Source organism: Suncus etruscus, chromosome 14, assembly GCF_024139225.1.
Source record: "Suncus etruscus isolate mSunEtr1 chromosome 14, mSunEtr1.pri.cur, whole genome shotgun sequence".
Lineage (NCBI taxonomy): Eukaryota > Metazoa > Chordata > Mammalia > Eulipotyphla > Soricidae > Suncus > Suncus etruscus.
The window spans coordinates 40,581,410-40,596,843 of NC_064861.1; the positions used below are offsets into that span (position 1 = coordinate 40,581,410).

The following is a 15,434-nucleotide window of genomic DNA, read 5'->3' on the forward strand; positions in this document are numbered from 1 at the left end:
TTAATTATAAATGCATTTGCAATGTTGCTCAACTGCTGGCTGATATAAATCCTAAAATACCAGTTTAATATAGCTATTGAAATAATTTAGCCATCTAATCTGGCTCTGGTTTATTAGCTCATTAACTTCTACATTCATTAAGTCTTTTTACTTCCAAGTTGCAATTTTTTAAATAGGAAATTAATGCTAAATTAAATTATGAGTGTACTATTTGTAGATTTTTCTAATATTCTGATATTATATACTATGAAAAATATGATACTGGAAATGTATTTTACGGGAGTATGGCAACAATAGGGTAACAATTATTGTTATTTTGAGAAAAATGTAAATATGTGAACTTGAAAGTAAAAAGTGAAATCTAGTGAAGCTTTAACTTCTCTTTTCATTGAGAACTTCCAAAAATATAGAAAATAAGAATGAATCTCTTTTATTTTTGAGAAATGTCTCTTTTAATGTTAAATCTGTATAAGTTAAAAATCTGGGTAGTTTCTTTTCCTTATTTATCTAAGATTCAAAAACTTTGTGCCATAAATAACATGATTGAAGGACGATGTAGCAATGTGTATTAATAAGATTTTAGTAGTGATTGAGGACAATAAATATTACACAGTAAAAATATATCATAAACTTTAAATACTGTAATGAAAGGGAATAAAGAGATTATGTACACATCACCACAGTCTTTACAATAAATTATAGTGTTCCATCACAGCATACTTGTATACAATGCTGCTGATGTAAATATAAAAAGAAATGTCATGCAGGATTAATAAGGTTTGTACAGTATCAAATAATATCCAAAGTCTAAAAAAAAAACACAATGAGTTTGTTTATGTCATGTTATTATTTTATATGCCATAAAAAAAGGTCAAAAGTGAAGTCTGAAAAAACTGGAAATTGTTATTCTTGTTAAGAACTAAAAAATTGCATTGACTCAAGTAAAAGCAATCTAAAAGTCATACAGTATTTTCTAGAAATTTTCCTTACACTCTCATAAGATCATGGTTATTGTATGTCATAAAGTAAACCAATACAAATGGAACTGTCATTTTAAAATAAAATTAATACAAAATAGATCTGGTAATAAAAACATTGGAAATTAATATAATTATAGGTTTCCCTCTAAAATGAATTATTCTTTGCTTAAAAAAATGAATGGATCATCACTCAATGCGACCAAATTCGGAAAACTTTAAAGGATTTCTGAACATTTTAACCTTTTTCAGGTTTTATATTCTAAATGGCAATGGTGCACACTTCCCAGGTTTGTGAGATTTTTATAGCATAACATCACAATATGACCTAGAGTGAGAAATCAAATATACTTCTCACAAAAAAAATAAAAACTAAGAATCTAATCACTAAAAGGCAGCAGTACAAAAATTAATCAAGGAGAAACATATGGAAAAAATATAACTAATTAGCACTTATCACAATAACTATAGTTTGGCAAATTCTAGAATAAATGTTATGTGTGGTATCATAACTACTACCTTTATGAAAGAAACTGAACTGGTAAAACTGCAGTTTGGTTTATTACACAAATTCAGAGAAAAGCAAAAAAGGAATGTAAAGAAAAACTTCGGCTTTTTATGGATCAAAATAGTAAAAGAGCTACTATCAATCAAGAGCAGTATTTTTGTTGCTAACACTAACTGGCAGCCTGACCCTGGTTCAACAATACATTTCCTCTCTTTTCAAATTCTATTTAATTGGTGCTTTGTTTATGACACCAAGCAATAGATAACTTTTTTTCACTGAATAAAATTCCTTGGTTGGTTTAATAGATTATCAGCTGCCTGAGCTAATAAAAACTTCACCTGTAATTACAATAGGTTAATGGTAAATGAAAGTCTTCCTAGTTTTGATAAGAGAAAAGGATTAGTGGTTGACAAAAACAGTTTGGACATTCTGTAGACTGCAAACATACATATTTTAATAATTAATGTCACCTTTAGTAGAAGATTAAAAGTCAATGGATATGGATGCTTGTGCAGAATCTTCTCTCCCCCTGACATATATTTCACAAGGAATCTCTTCCATTACTCTGTCTTCTAGGGCCTGTTCAGGACACTCATGTGCCTGTTTGAAAGTATAGCTACTTTTCTTGAAGGTGCTATTAAATGTTTTCATTGGCTGTGGTTGTGCAAAATCATTTCGGAAAGGAAGTTCCATGGAACTGAGATTGGTTCTGCTTTGTTTGACATTGGATGCTTGTGATCCACAGTGATGGTCATGAATGCACCGGGAGGCAGTGGAGGAGCGCCGCATCTTCTGATAACTGTCCAGTTCTTCTGACAAGTCAGCCAGGTCTGCAGAAATCTCTTTGTCCCTTAGTGAAAATAATTCATAATGAGGAGGATCAAACACTTCTTGAAATCCAGATTTATTAAAAGCAGTTTTGCAAGCCATGACCTTTTTCCGAGGCTGTTTCACTTGTACTAAAATAGAAATAATGAGAAGGACCAAGACAATCCCTGATGTAATGCCAATAATTGTTCCATGAGTTTTAGTAATTTGTTCAAATAGCCCTGCTTTTTTCTTTTCTGTAGAAAAAGAAAAGAAAGGTTCAAAATTCACTAGTAACTCTTTTCAGAAACGGATACTTTTAGGTAAAGCAGATACTTTTACAGTAGATATGCCATGATAAAGCAACTTAAAATAATTTTAAAGCATCTAAAGCAATTTTAGTATGATTTTTTTTGCCAATTTAATCTATCATAATATAGCTAGGTCATAGAGAAATAAACTTGTTTTTCTTATAATTTTCAAATTCATTTTGATTAGGACCATAGAAAAAGAACATAAATATATTTTGATAAGGAATATAGAAGATAGGAACACAGACAAAGAACATATATAAATATATTTAGTTCTATCAAAAATCTTGTTCTATAAAATTTAGTTTTCTGTTATAGCTATAGTAGATTTGATCACTATAATACAATCAATTATAGGATTAAATAATCTACAATATTCCTGTGGATGAACAAAAGCAAAAAAAAAAAAAACCCAAAATGATCAGACTAATAGTCTAGTGTTTTATTGTATTTTTTGTTTGGGATCACACCCAACATGTGGCAGGAGGGCTACTCGCAGTTTAGTACTTGGGGTCACTTTAGGATGTGTTTTGAGAACCAGGCTTAGTACTGAATCCACATCTCCCATATGCAAAGCACTACGATTGTTGAGTTTAAATAAGAACATCAAGTTCTTAAGATAGTAATATCAGATAACATTAAAATTCATTATAAAATATTTACTGATTTGTTAAGAGAATAAATTAGATAAGCTTTAGTACCAGGGTTCTGAAAATCAGCATATAAACACTCAGTTATTATTAGAATCCAGCTTATAAATATTCAGTTATTATTAGAATCCACACTTATTTTCAGAGAAATAATAAAAGTTAGCACAGGATATTTTATGAAATGAAAAATGGGTTTTACATGAGTCTCCTTTTACACCGTAAAATTTAATTTATCAGCTGATTTTTATTAAATAGAAGATACATATAATAAATAAAGCCCAACAGTACTCTTATTTCAAGATTTAAGTATTTTTTATAAGACAAAGAATAAACTTCAATAACAATAAAATAGGCTGGGATTGGGAGGAAAACTAGGAACACTGGTGAAAATATTGGTGCTTGATCACTATGTGACTGAAACTCAAGGCGGTTCAATAAACTAAAAAGGATCAAATAAAATTAAAAAAAAAGTAAGGGCAAGAAATGTACAATGATCTTCTGACTAATTTAATTACTTACTTAAAAAAAACCCCAAACACTTGTTATAATCAGAATTCTTTGCTTCTGACACATCTCAAATGTCTAAGATACATTTAAATACATGTTCTTTCAAAGAACATTTATAATATGTCCCCATTATTGAAAGTACAGTAATGTTATAAAAAGCATAAGAAAAGGACATTTCAAGTCTTTCTTAACATAAGACAATAATCACTCTTCTCTCAAAAACAGCCTCTGCTAATTGACTCACCTTTACAATGATTTTCATCCCAAGGATATGCACAATTTTGGACACCATTGCACACTAGAGAATTATTGATGCACATGTTGCTATGGCAAAAGAAAGTGCTGCCTGTGCAGGGAGCTACAGGAAACAAGAAACTTGATTATAAAGGGTAAAAAGCATAAATTATGAAACAATCTTGATTTGTTTTAAGGTTACTTTTATAAAATCAGTATCTAATTTCAAAGCCCTGCCATCAATATACTCCATACCTCACATAGAAAGGCCAGCATTATCTGATGGTGGAATATATCAGCTACATGTACTTATATTGGCCACCTAAGAACCATTTTTGTTTGTTTGTTTGTTTTTGGGCCACACCTGGTGGCACTCAGAGGTTGCTCATGGCTCTGTATTCAGAAATCACTCCTGGCAGGCTCAGGGGACCATATAGACGGGATGTCCTGGGTCTGCTGTGTGCAAGGCAAATGCCCAACCACTGTGCTATCACTCTGGCTGCCATCTAAGAACCATTTTTAATTATTTTACTTCTTTTGCTTTTGGGCCATACTCAGAGGTACTCAGGGCTTAGTCCTGGAGGTACTCAGTGCATTATATAAGGTGCCAGGGACTAGACCTGAAGTTGGCACAACATAAGGTTAAGCACCTTAACTCTCTAGCCCCAGAAGACAACTTTTAATGTATGACTTAAATATGAATATATCGGGGGATGGAAGAAAAAATATGAATATCTTTATATCTTTATCTTCTATAAAATAATGTTGATAGCAAAGTAATTGTTTTACAACATTAAAATAAATGTTGGAAAGATGCAGAGACATTGAAACCCTTGCATTGCCTCTAAGAATGTAAAATGAGGGGGGCCAGAGAGATAGCATGGAGGTAAAGCATTTGCCTTTCATGCAGAAGGTTGGTGGTTCGAATCCCGGCATCCCATATGGTCCCCCGTGCCTGCCAGGGGTGATTTCTGAGCATAGAGCCAGGAGTAACCCCTGAGCACTGCCAAAAACCAAAAACCAAAACAAATTAAAAAATTAAAAAAAAAAAGAATGTAAAATGATGCAGCAGCTTTATGACAAAACCTGAAACATATATGCAGTTACTATATAATCCAGCCATAATCTTTCTAGGTACTTTTACAAAAGAATTGAAAGCATAAACTATAACAGATATTTGTATGCTAATGGCAGGAGTACACTATTCTTAATAATCAAAAGGTATCCAAATATTTCAGAGAACTCACGTGTTTAATGATATAGTTAACTGGCTAACCATGACATAATATACACATATTATGGAATACTGCTCAGTCTTAAAACTATGAATAAAATTCTGATCCACGCCATTTGCTAAGTGAAATTGCCTGACATCAAAGGGCATAAAACAGTGACTTTTCTTCTATCATATTTAACTGAATATAATAAGCCTCTTTAAAATCATAGTTATATGGCCAGAGATAGTACAGGGATTAAACTGTTTGCCTTGTTTGGGGTCAGAGGGGTATTATAGCAGGTGGGTGTTTGCCTTGCACCCAGCCAACCAGGGTTTGATTCCTGGCATTCAAAATGATCCTTCAAGCCCTCCCAGAAGGGATCCCTGAGCACAGAGCCTGTAGTAGGACCAGAGCACTACCAGATGTTGCTGCCATCCAAAAAGAAAAATAGGAAAAGTGTTTGCTTTGTATACTGCCAATCCCAGTTTAAAGTTCTTGCACCACTTAGGGATCATACCATAAGGAGTTACTACTGAGTACAGAATGGTCCTGAGTACAAATGAATTGTCTTTGTCCTTTCAAATGCATTTTCAACAATGAAACTGGCAAGCTGCCTGACTCCCATTCTCTTCACTTATTTTCTCAACTGACTCTGAAAATGAACTGGGAAAATAGATATTACTAATTTCCCCCAAAATTTAAATTGACAAATGTAGGCCAACAGAAAAATTTCATTACATTTTTGCTATTAGACAATGAATTTTTCGTTAAGGTTGACTACCATAGGAAGCAACATTCAGTGAAGTTTGAGTAATCTTTGGTTAATCATAATGATTTGGCATGATATGGCTTTATATACTTTTAAATAGTCTGTAAACTAGGCTTCTAAAATTTTTTGACTTTTTTCAATTGAGGTATCACAGTTTACAATACTACGAAGGTTGTTTTGCGATTGCAGAACTATCATACCAGTCATTCTGTCAGTGTCGCATGGACCCCTCAATATTATTCGATGGGCCCTTTTCCATCCTTTCTTCTAGCTACCTCACAGTTCCCAATTATTTTTTTGAGTTGGTTTTGTCTTTTGTTTTTGGGTCACACCCGGTGATGCTCAGGGGTTACTCCTGATTATGCATCCAGAAATCACTCCTGGCTCAGGGGATCATATGGGATGCCGGGGGATTAAACTGAGGTTTGTCATGGGTCAGTCGCATGAAAGGCAAATGCCCTACCACTGCAGCATTGCTCCAGCCCCCACATTTCCCAATTCTACTGAACATGTGTCAGGAGTTGTTTGGATTGGAAGTTTTTGAAACCTTTTTCTTTCTTTCCTTATAGTCCATGTATAAACAAGATAATATAATATTTATCTTTAATTTCCTTACTTTCACTTAGCATGATAATCTCTAATTTCATCCAAGTTGCCAAAAATTTCAAAGCTTCAACTTTTCACAGAGTGAATAGTATTTCATTATATGTATACACACCAATTTCTTTGTCTACATACATCAAAAGGTTAATATTCTACACTGCTCCTGGATTGGGAGAATTAACATCACTAAAATGACAATACTCCCCAAAGCATTGTACAGATTTAATGCAATCCCTCTAAGGATACCCACGGCATTCTTCAAAGAAGTGGATCAAATACAAAGTGAGTGTTCCCCTAGTGAACACATGTGCAAACACTACAACTAAGTATGCATTCTCAGGAAGCCACCATCCCTACAGCCACAAATAGATGTGTTTGCTACCTGCTAAAGAGCTCCAGAACCACAAATTATGCATGCTTCTTGATTATTAAAACAATATACAACACAAGAAACAAAAAGGGATAAAAAGGGAAAACATAATTTAGAAAAACACATTAGAAAATGAAGAACAATGAAGAACATGTTATTTAGAGAAAATGTCAGTAGCTATACACTAAAAAGATCATTTAAAAAAAAAGATAATTCAAAATTGAAATTTTTTTTTTTGATTTTTGGGTCACAAATGGAGGCACTCAGAGGTTATTCCTTGTTTTGAACTCAGGATTCATTACTGGCAGGTTTTACCAAATGGGATACTGAGCTGGTTGTATGCAAGGCATACCTTATGTGCTGTAGTATTGCTGTGACCCCTGAGTGAATTAATTTTATTAAGGGTTTATTTAACCTAATTATCTGTGAAGAAAAAGTTGACAACATAGACTGACACTTTTCCTTTAGAAAAGGTTTACAGATAAGATTGGTCATGAGTTGGAATCTGGGAAGTTGGTTTTCTTCAATTCCTGATGTCTAAAGGTTCCAGTCCAGAGCTTATATTAACAATGTTATTTCTGCCAAATACATGTTTTACATGTCAACCAATTTGCAAGTACCAAAGTAGGATAAAGGATAATAAAAATCTGGATGCAAAGATCCTCAACAAAATACCAGCAAATAGAATCCAACAACTCATCAAGAAGGTCATATACCATGGCCAAGTAGGATTCATTCCGGAGATAAAAAGGATGGTTTAATTTACATGTGTCAATAAATATAATACACTATATCAATAAAAGGAAACATAAAAACCATATGATCTTATCAACAGATGCAAAGGAAGCATTTGACAAGGTTCATGATGCAAACTTTCAACAAGATGAGAATTTAAATAACTTTAATCAATATTGTGAAAGCCATTTATAACAACACATAGAAAACATTATAATCAATGGGGAAAAATTGAAAGTCTTTCCTCTAAGGTCTGACAGAAGACAATGTTGCCCCCTCTTATCACTTCTATTGAATATGGTACTGGAAGTACTTGCCCTATTAATCAGGTAAGAAAAAGATATCAAGATCATCCAGATGGGAAAGGAAGAAGTCAAGCTCTCTCTTTGCAGATAGCATATTCTATTTAGAAAATCCACAAGACTATAAAACTGTTACTAGAAACAATGGAATTGTAAAGTAAAGCAGCAGGCTACAAAAATCAATATGCACAAGAACTGGGTGCTGAAAGGAGATAATGTGATACCCTCAGCAATACTATTGCATATTGTAGTGTCTAAAAGGGAGGGCAAAAGAGAAAGAAGGAAGAGTAGGAGGACAAGGAGAAGAATGAGGAAAAGGAAAACAACAACATTTGCCTTAGAGGTAGACAGGGAGGAAGGTGTGAGGGAAAGTGGGGAAATTGAAGGTGGAAACTGCACTGGTGAAAGGTGTTGTACATTGTATGGCTTAAAATCAATCACAAACAACTTTGTATCTTTAAAAAAAAAACCCAACTATATTACTAACAACTTTGTAACCATGGTGTTTAAAACTAGCAAGGAAAGAAATGGGCAAATTCTAATTTAATCCCTCAGATTGGTGGGAGCAGAGATGGGGGAAAGGTCATCTATAAAGATTCACCCTCAGCAAATTCAATGTGAAAGCTGCATAAAAGCCTACCAAGTTTAATGAGTGAAAATAATAAGCACATAGGCTATTCCAGTACCAACCAGCTCTGCAGACTCACAAATACTGACACCATATAGAAGGGTATTTAATGAAGGCAAGGAATTGATACGCTGATACTCATCAGGCACAAGAAAGTGTAAGAGGGGCTAAGTGATAGTAACCAGGTTTCCTTGCACACAGCTGACCTGGGTTTGATCCCTGGCATGCTATATTGTTCCCTAAGCACTACCAGAGTAACTTCTAATACAGAGCCAGGAATAACCCCTGAGAATAGCCAGATGTGGTCAAAATAAATAAAACAAAACAGAAGAGTGAGAGAATAAAATAGAAAACAATAATAAAAAGTAATAGAAATAAACATGGTAGGTGATATCACTGGAGTCCCCAAAGTCCCTAAAGAGCAGGAGAAAAATTTGATAACAACAACAACAAAAAAATCACAAATAAGAATTCCCAGAGATAAGTGCTACTGGGATTCAGATTCAAGAATCTCAAACTATTCCAACAAAAACAAACACAAAAAAGAACACCTTCAAGATATACTGACAAAAGGACAAAAGCCAAAGACAGACAGAATATTAAAAAGCAGCAAACTCATAAAACGAATCACATATAAAGTTCGTAAGATTCATAGCAGATCTATCAAAAGAGACTCCATGAGCCAGAAAAAAGGTAGGGTATAGTAAAAAGAAAATCATTACTGAAATGAACAACTCATCAAGAATACTCTATCCAGCCAGTTTATCATTCAAATTTGAAGGATAAGTGATAGTAACTTATTTATATTAGTGCTGGTGGGGCTGTGGAGTGAAAAAAACTCTCATTCACTGCTGGTGGCAATGCCCTCTAGTCCAGCCTTTATGGAAAACAATATGAAGATTCTTCAAAAAACTGAAAATTGAGCTCGCATATGACCAGCTATATCACTCCTAGGGATATACCCATGGAAAACAAAAATACAATACAAAAATCCCTTCCTCACATCTATAGTCATTGCAGTGCTATTTACAATAGCCAGACTCTGGAAACAATCAAGATTTCCTTCAACAGAATAGCTAAACAAATTGTACATATACACAATGAAATATTATGCAGCCGTCAGGAGAGATGAAGTCATGAAATTTTCCTATACATGGATGTACATAGAATCTATTGTGTTGAGTGAAATAAGCCAGAGAGAGATAGACACAGAATAGTTTCACTCATCTATGGGTTTCAAGAAAAATAAAAGACATTACTGTAATGCCCAGAGACAATAGAGATGAGGGCTGGAAGAACGGCTCATGATATGAAGCTCACCACAAAAAGTGGTGACTGCAGTCAGAGAAATAACTACACCAGTGGTGGGCAACTTTTTTTTTTCAACTGAGCCAAATCTCGCCAAAACCATGATTAAAATTTATTTTGAGAGCCACATTTTTTTGGTGGGGGGGTCACACCCGGCAGTGCTCAGAGGTTACTCCTGGCTCTATGCTCAGAAATTGCCCCTGGCAGGCACAGGGGACCATATGGGATGCCGGGATTCAAACCACCATCCTTCTGCATGAAAGGCAAACGCCCCATGCTCTCTCTCCGACCCTGAGAGCCACATTTTTAAAACCGAAAATACATAGGATGGTACACTGTTTTTAGTTTCAATAAGGTTTTATTGAGACTATTCTGCATGCTATATCCACATAGGTCGGGAGGATACAAATAATACAATAAAACAAAAACTTTAGAACAATATTATTTATTGATAACATTAAATTCTATAAAATTTGCCTTACAATGTAGAGAAAATTACATCCTGACAATGACTGACAAAGTCACAAACAGTAATGTGAACATTGGCCTTGCATTTCCTTGGATAGTTTGAGTAAGTCAGGTTTGTATGTTGTTTTTAATTTTAGGCACGATTTCAGGTTCTCATCGATGAGACGACTTCTCAATTTACTCTTGATAAGATTCATGCTTAAAAATGATTGTTCGTATAAATATGTAGACCCGAACAAGGAAAGAACAGCAAACGCTAGCTTTTTTAGTTGATTATATGAGTCAGGAATACTATTTCAGGTGTTAAAAATCAACATATCTTCCTTCTCCAGGTCTTTCAAAGCAGACCACTTGTGCTGTGAACTAAGCTCACATTTGTGTTTCTCCAATCGTTCTAAATTAGCACAGACATTCAAATGTCAAGCTCCACAGTTCTTTGTTTTTTTTTTTTTTTGTTTGTTTTTGTTTTTTTTTTTTTTAAACCCAGCAATTGCATTTCAAAGTTGCCAATGTTGGTTTTAAAGAGAGAAAAATTTAATTTCCTTACAGTGGCATTCCAGGTTTTTTTTTTTTTTTTTTTTTTTTAACAAAGGCCAACATCGCTCTGCTGTTTCTGAAATCCTGAAACCTCTTGAGAAAAGCTTCCCTCATATTTAAAAGTGCTATTTTAAAATAGGTAATGTCAATATCAGAATTATTTTCTTGGCAATGTTTCAACAGGTTTGGAAAGTGAATCAAAGTTTCTCTGTTAAAATCTTGAGCAAAAAATAATTTATTTTCAAACGAAATAACTTCTTCTAACATCGAAAAAATGGTTTCCTTTCCCCTCTAGTTTATGATTAAGCTGATTTAGAGGTGAAGTAACATCCACCATGAAATACAGTTTTTGAATCCACTGTTTGTTAACTCTGGATAGTGAACACCCTTCTCGGGGAAAAATGCTTTGATTTCTGATAATAAGGAAGCAAAGCGTTTCCTCTTGGTAACCAAAATGTGCTGAAAAATTGAAACCCTACAATATGGAGATGAAACAGGTAAAAGAGAAAAAAACTTTTAACAATCTTTAAAAGTAGGAACAGTGTTCCAGAGAAAAGTAGTGATTTCACTGAAAAAAAAATCTATTGACACTTTAGTGTGTGCTGCAAGAAACCAAACTAAAATACACACAAAAACAGAAATGGCACTTTGTTAAAGGCATATGATATCATATCATAAAGAAATTATTAGAGTGCCTGAAACATTTTAAAAATATTTTTTATTTAAGCATATTTGTTACAAAATTGTTCATACTTGCATTTCAATCATAGAATGTACACTACCCTTCACCAGTGCACTTTTCCCACCACCAATGTCCCTTGTTTCCTTTCCCTTCACCCTCCTCTGCCTATGTCAGGGGCAGGCATTTTGCTTTTTTCTATCTCTCTTTTCCTTTATGACACAGAGGTTTGCAAAATTTCCTTTATGACACCATGGTTTGCAATATTAATTAAAGGGTACCATGTATGTCACTTATCCATTTTCAGCATCCAGTTCTTGTCCAGAGTGATAAGTTCCAACTACCAATGTCATAATATATATACCCTTCTCTATTCTAACTGAACTCACCACTTTTTATGGCAAGCTTTCTATCATGGACTAGTCCTCCTGTCCCTCATCCCTATTTTTTTTTTAGATATTATTACCATATTGCCATTTATTATTCTTATATGCCACAAATGATTATTCTGTGTCTACACCTCTCCTTCTGACTCATTTTATTCAGAATAATAATCTGATGTGTTGATGTATGTACAGATGATGCACTATGCATGGCTAAGTGTTTTTGTGTAGTCACAAGAAACAGAAGTTGAACACTCGTATATTGTATCCACTCATTGTATGATAGACTGGATTCAAAAAAACTCCCTGCTGAACTAAACTCTGTGACAGATGACACAGTAAAGATAATTTGTGAAATTCACAATTGTGATAAAATCCAGGCTATTCACCACCCTGGGTGAGAGTATGGATGCCCACTACTAGCATCTTCTCCATGAAGAAGTGAAGTGGCTGTTCAGGGGAAGGGTGCTCTCTTGCCCTGTTGGCAAGAGGGAAGAAGTAGTGCAGTTCCTGTGAGGGCAGAACTCTGACTTTGTACAGCCCCAGTTGGACAAGGAATGGGTAGCTAAGCTTGTGTATTTGGCAGACATTGTTCATTTTCTCTATGAACTTAATATTTCTCTGCAGGGGAGTTTCACAAGTAGTTTTTACAGTGAGACATAAGATGGATATGTTCAAAAAAGAATCTGATTCTAGGATAGCTGAGAAGGAGATATTGAAATGTTTCCACTCTTGCAAAAAATTTCTGATTGGCACTTATATTATGGAGAAAGTCATAATCGATATGAAAAACAGCATCTAAGGGCATTAGCTCACAACTTTAATCATGAGTACTCTGAACATGAGAATCCTCGGAAAAGAAAACTCTGGGTTGAGAATTCCTTCATGGATATGCCCACTCTTGTGCAAAATAAAATATGTATTTTAAGATCACTTGCAGGCACTGTATTTCTAAATCCCACCCAACCTGGTCTGAAGAAGCAGGGTAGCAGGAAAGAAATAATAAGCCAAGCTAGCTAGGAAAGGATGATCATGGAGTCCATGGCCTTTTTACCTTGTACTCTCTGCCTCAAGCCCAAAAAGCTAGAACACCTCTTTCTTTATTAAAACCAATTCCCAATACCAGGAGGCTTCAAGTCAAGAGAGAGAGAGACAAAAGTACATATTCAGTGGGCTTTTACATATCAAAGAAGGAGGTTTAAGAAAGGATGACGTAGGGGGAACACCTTTGTTTAGGGATTGATACTAGGTATCATCTTACACCCTTAGAGCCCACTACAGAGCTGCACACAGGGCGGGCAATGACAGAGGCTAGGAGCAGAGTCCTGACTCCTGGAGCGGCTGACATTAAAAGAAGAGCCACATTAAAAGTGTAAACAGCCGCGTGTGGCTTGCCAACCACTGAATTACACTAATAAAACAATTTCAATGAGTAAGAGAAGTAGAATGCCTGTCTCAAATACAGGCGCGGAAGGCGGGGAGATTGGGGACATTGGTTATGGGAATGTTACAGTGGTAATGGGGGGGGATGCTCTTTTATGACTGAAACCCAACTACAATCATGTTTGTAATCAAGGTGATTAAATAAAGATACTATTAAAAAAGTAAAGACAAAGGATTCCATTGAGCCAGAGATTGTTTCTCTTCTTATCAGGTCTCAAGTAACTGGGAAGAGGTCAAATCCAGTCCAAGTTCAGGTAAGAGGCTTTAATTGTGGCAAACTGGGAAATTTTCACAGACTGCACAATTCCTCCCAGATCTGCCCACTCAAGGCCAAGACCTAATCATCCAGTCTTGGGAAACTGAGTCAGGTTCTGATTCCAGGCCCCACTAAAATCAAGGAACCTTTTTGTCAACCCTTCAGCTTTCCAGTCTGGGCCAAGAGAGCTGAAAACCATAAACTCATTAGAGCCTGATACTTCTTTTTTTTTTTTTTTTTTTGGTCACACCCGGCGGTGCTCAGGGGTTACTCCTGGCTCTCTGCTCAGAAATAGCTCCTGGCAGGCACGGGGGACCATATGGGACACCGGGACTCGAACCAACCACCTTAGGTCCTGGATTGGCTGCTTGCAAGGCAAACACCGCTGTGCTATCTCTCCAGGCCCAGAGCCTGATACTTCAGGGAGCTGTGCCCTGGATATTCCCTGCCCTGAAAAAATGACAATAATACCAGCTTGGTGCCATTACAAGTTAATACCTGGCATAAACAGGTTGTTTTTTTTTTTTTCAGGAACCGAGGGCTTAATAAAGGTAAGCAGCTTGAGTATCACAATTATTTCTGTTCATCTGGAAATGATAGATTCTTATATATAGAAAGCAAGTTATTAAAAAAAAAAGAATGAAGAGCCTGAAAATCTTTTTCTTCTGTGCCAAAAATCTCAAGTGTCCATTGGTGGATTCTGCAACTTTTCCCCACTAACATGCAGGGTACAACTACCATTCCAGGGTTGGGCTCAAACCTGTGCTCTTATATTTGACTCATGTGCCATCTGAATGTGAGCTTATGATAAACTTCATCTTGCCTGCTGGGTGGACTGATTTACATCTAAGGATGTAAGTTCCTTTCTTCCCGAGTTTTCTAATTGTGGGTTTCCATGCAATTCTCCAATTGCTTCATGGATCTCCCAGATCCATGAACTCTGACTTTGTTTGGTCTACAAGGAAGATTTTTATGAGAACTTTACATAATGTACAATGGGGAATATAAATTATTATGAAGCTTATAATTGGTTTCTTGACTCATGTTTTAGGGTAGGAACACCTGTTGTTTTGCCTAGAGTTTTTTTCTTTACATTTTTCTTTTTGATGCACCTATGCAAATTATTGCTATTCATTTGGTATTTGTTCCCTTGTCTTTTCAGGGTCAATAGCTCAATTTCTATTATTTTTTTTAGAGAATTAAAAAAGGAGGAAATATTAAGTAAATTAATGCCTTTTGAAGTGATCCCCATTCGTTTCTCATTTGTTACTGTATCTCAATCACTTGGTATTCCCCCCCAGGGGAGGAGTGTGAATTTTGGAATTGAATACATTGAAGGAGGAGAGCTGAATTGGGGCTGTCATCTTGACTTGTTTTGTTTGTTGGAGCAACTGGCTTGTGGGTGAACAGCTTGCAGTGAAAATTTTCTTGTCTGCGATTTCCTCTATCTGTGTGGATTAATTATTTCCTGAGAATTATCAATGTACCATCTTCTCCTGTACTCCCTGCATAGGGGGTATAAGGTATTTCTTTCTGTTTTGGGAACTTTGGAACAATCAGACCTCAATTTAACTCCCAAAGAATGTCTATTTAAACGTCACCAGTAAGAACTTCAAAAGACTGGCCTTTGATAGTAGTTGACTTAAAAGATGGTTCTAATAACATTTCTATTCACCCCAAAGACAGAAAATATTTCATCTTTTCAGTTCCTTCTCTCAACAAAAGAACTCCCATACTGTGGT

The 15,434-nt window shown here is 35.3% G+C and overlaps 1 protein-coding gene across 3 annotated transcripts in view; it reads right to left on the bottom strand.

The window, feature by feature from the left end:
- Positions 1-428: 428 nt before the first annotated feature.
- The window catches only part of NETO2 (neuropilin and tolloid like 2), a 73,495-nt gene continuing 58,489 nt past the window's right edge, over positions 429-15,434 (bottom strand). For all 3 annotated transcript variants that reach the window (XM_049786251.1, XM_049786250.1, XM_049786252.1), the window contains 2 exons: positions 4,005-4,118; positions 429-2,549 (listed from right to left, as the gene is read on the bottom strand). In XM_049786251.1, the coding sequence (XP_049642208.1) occupies positions 1,969-2,549; positions 4,005-4,118 (695 nt within the window). In that variant the 3' untranslated portion in view covers positions 429-1,968. The remainder of the gene's footprint in view (positions 2,550-4,004; positions 4,119-15,434) is intronic.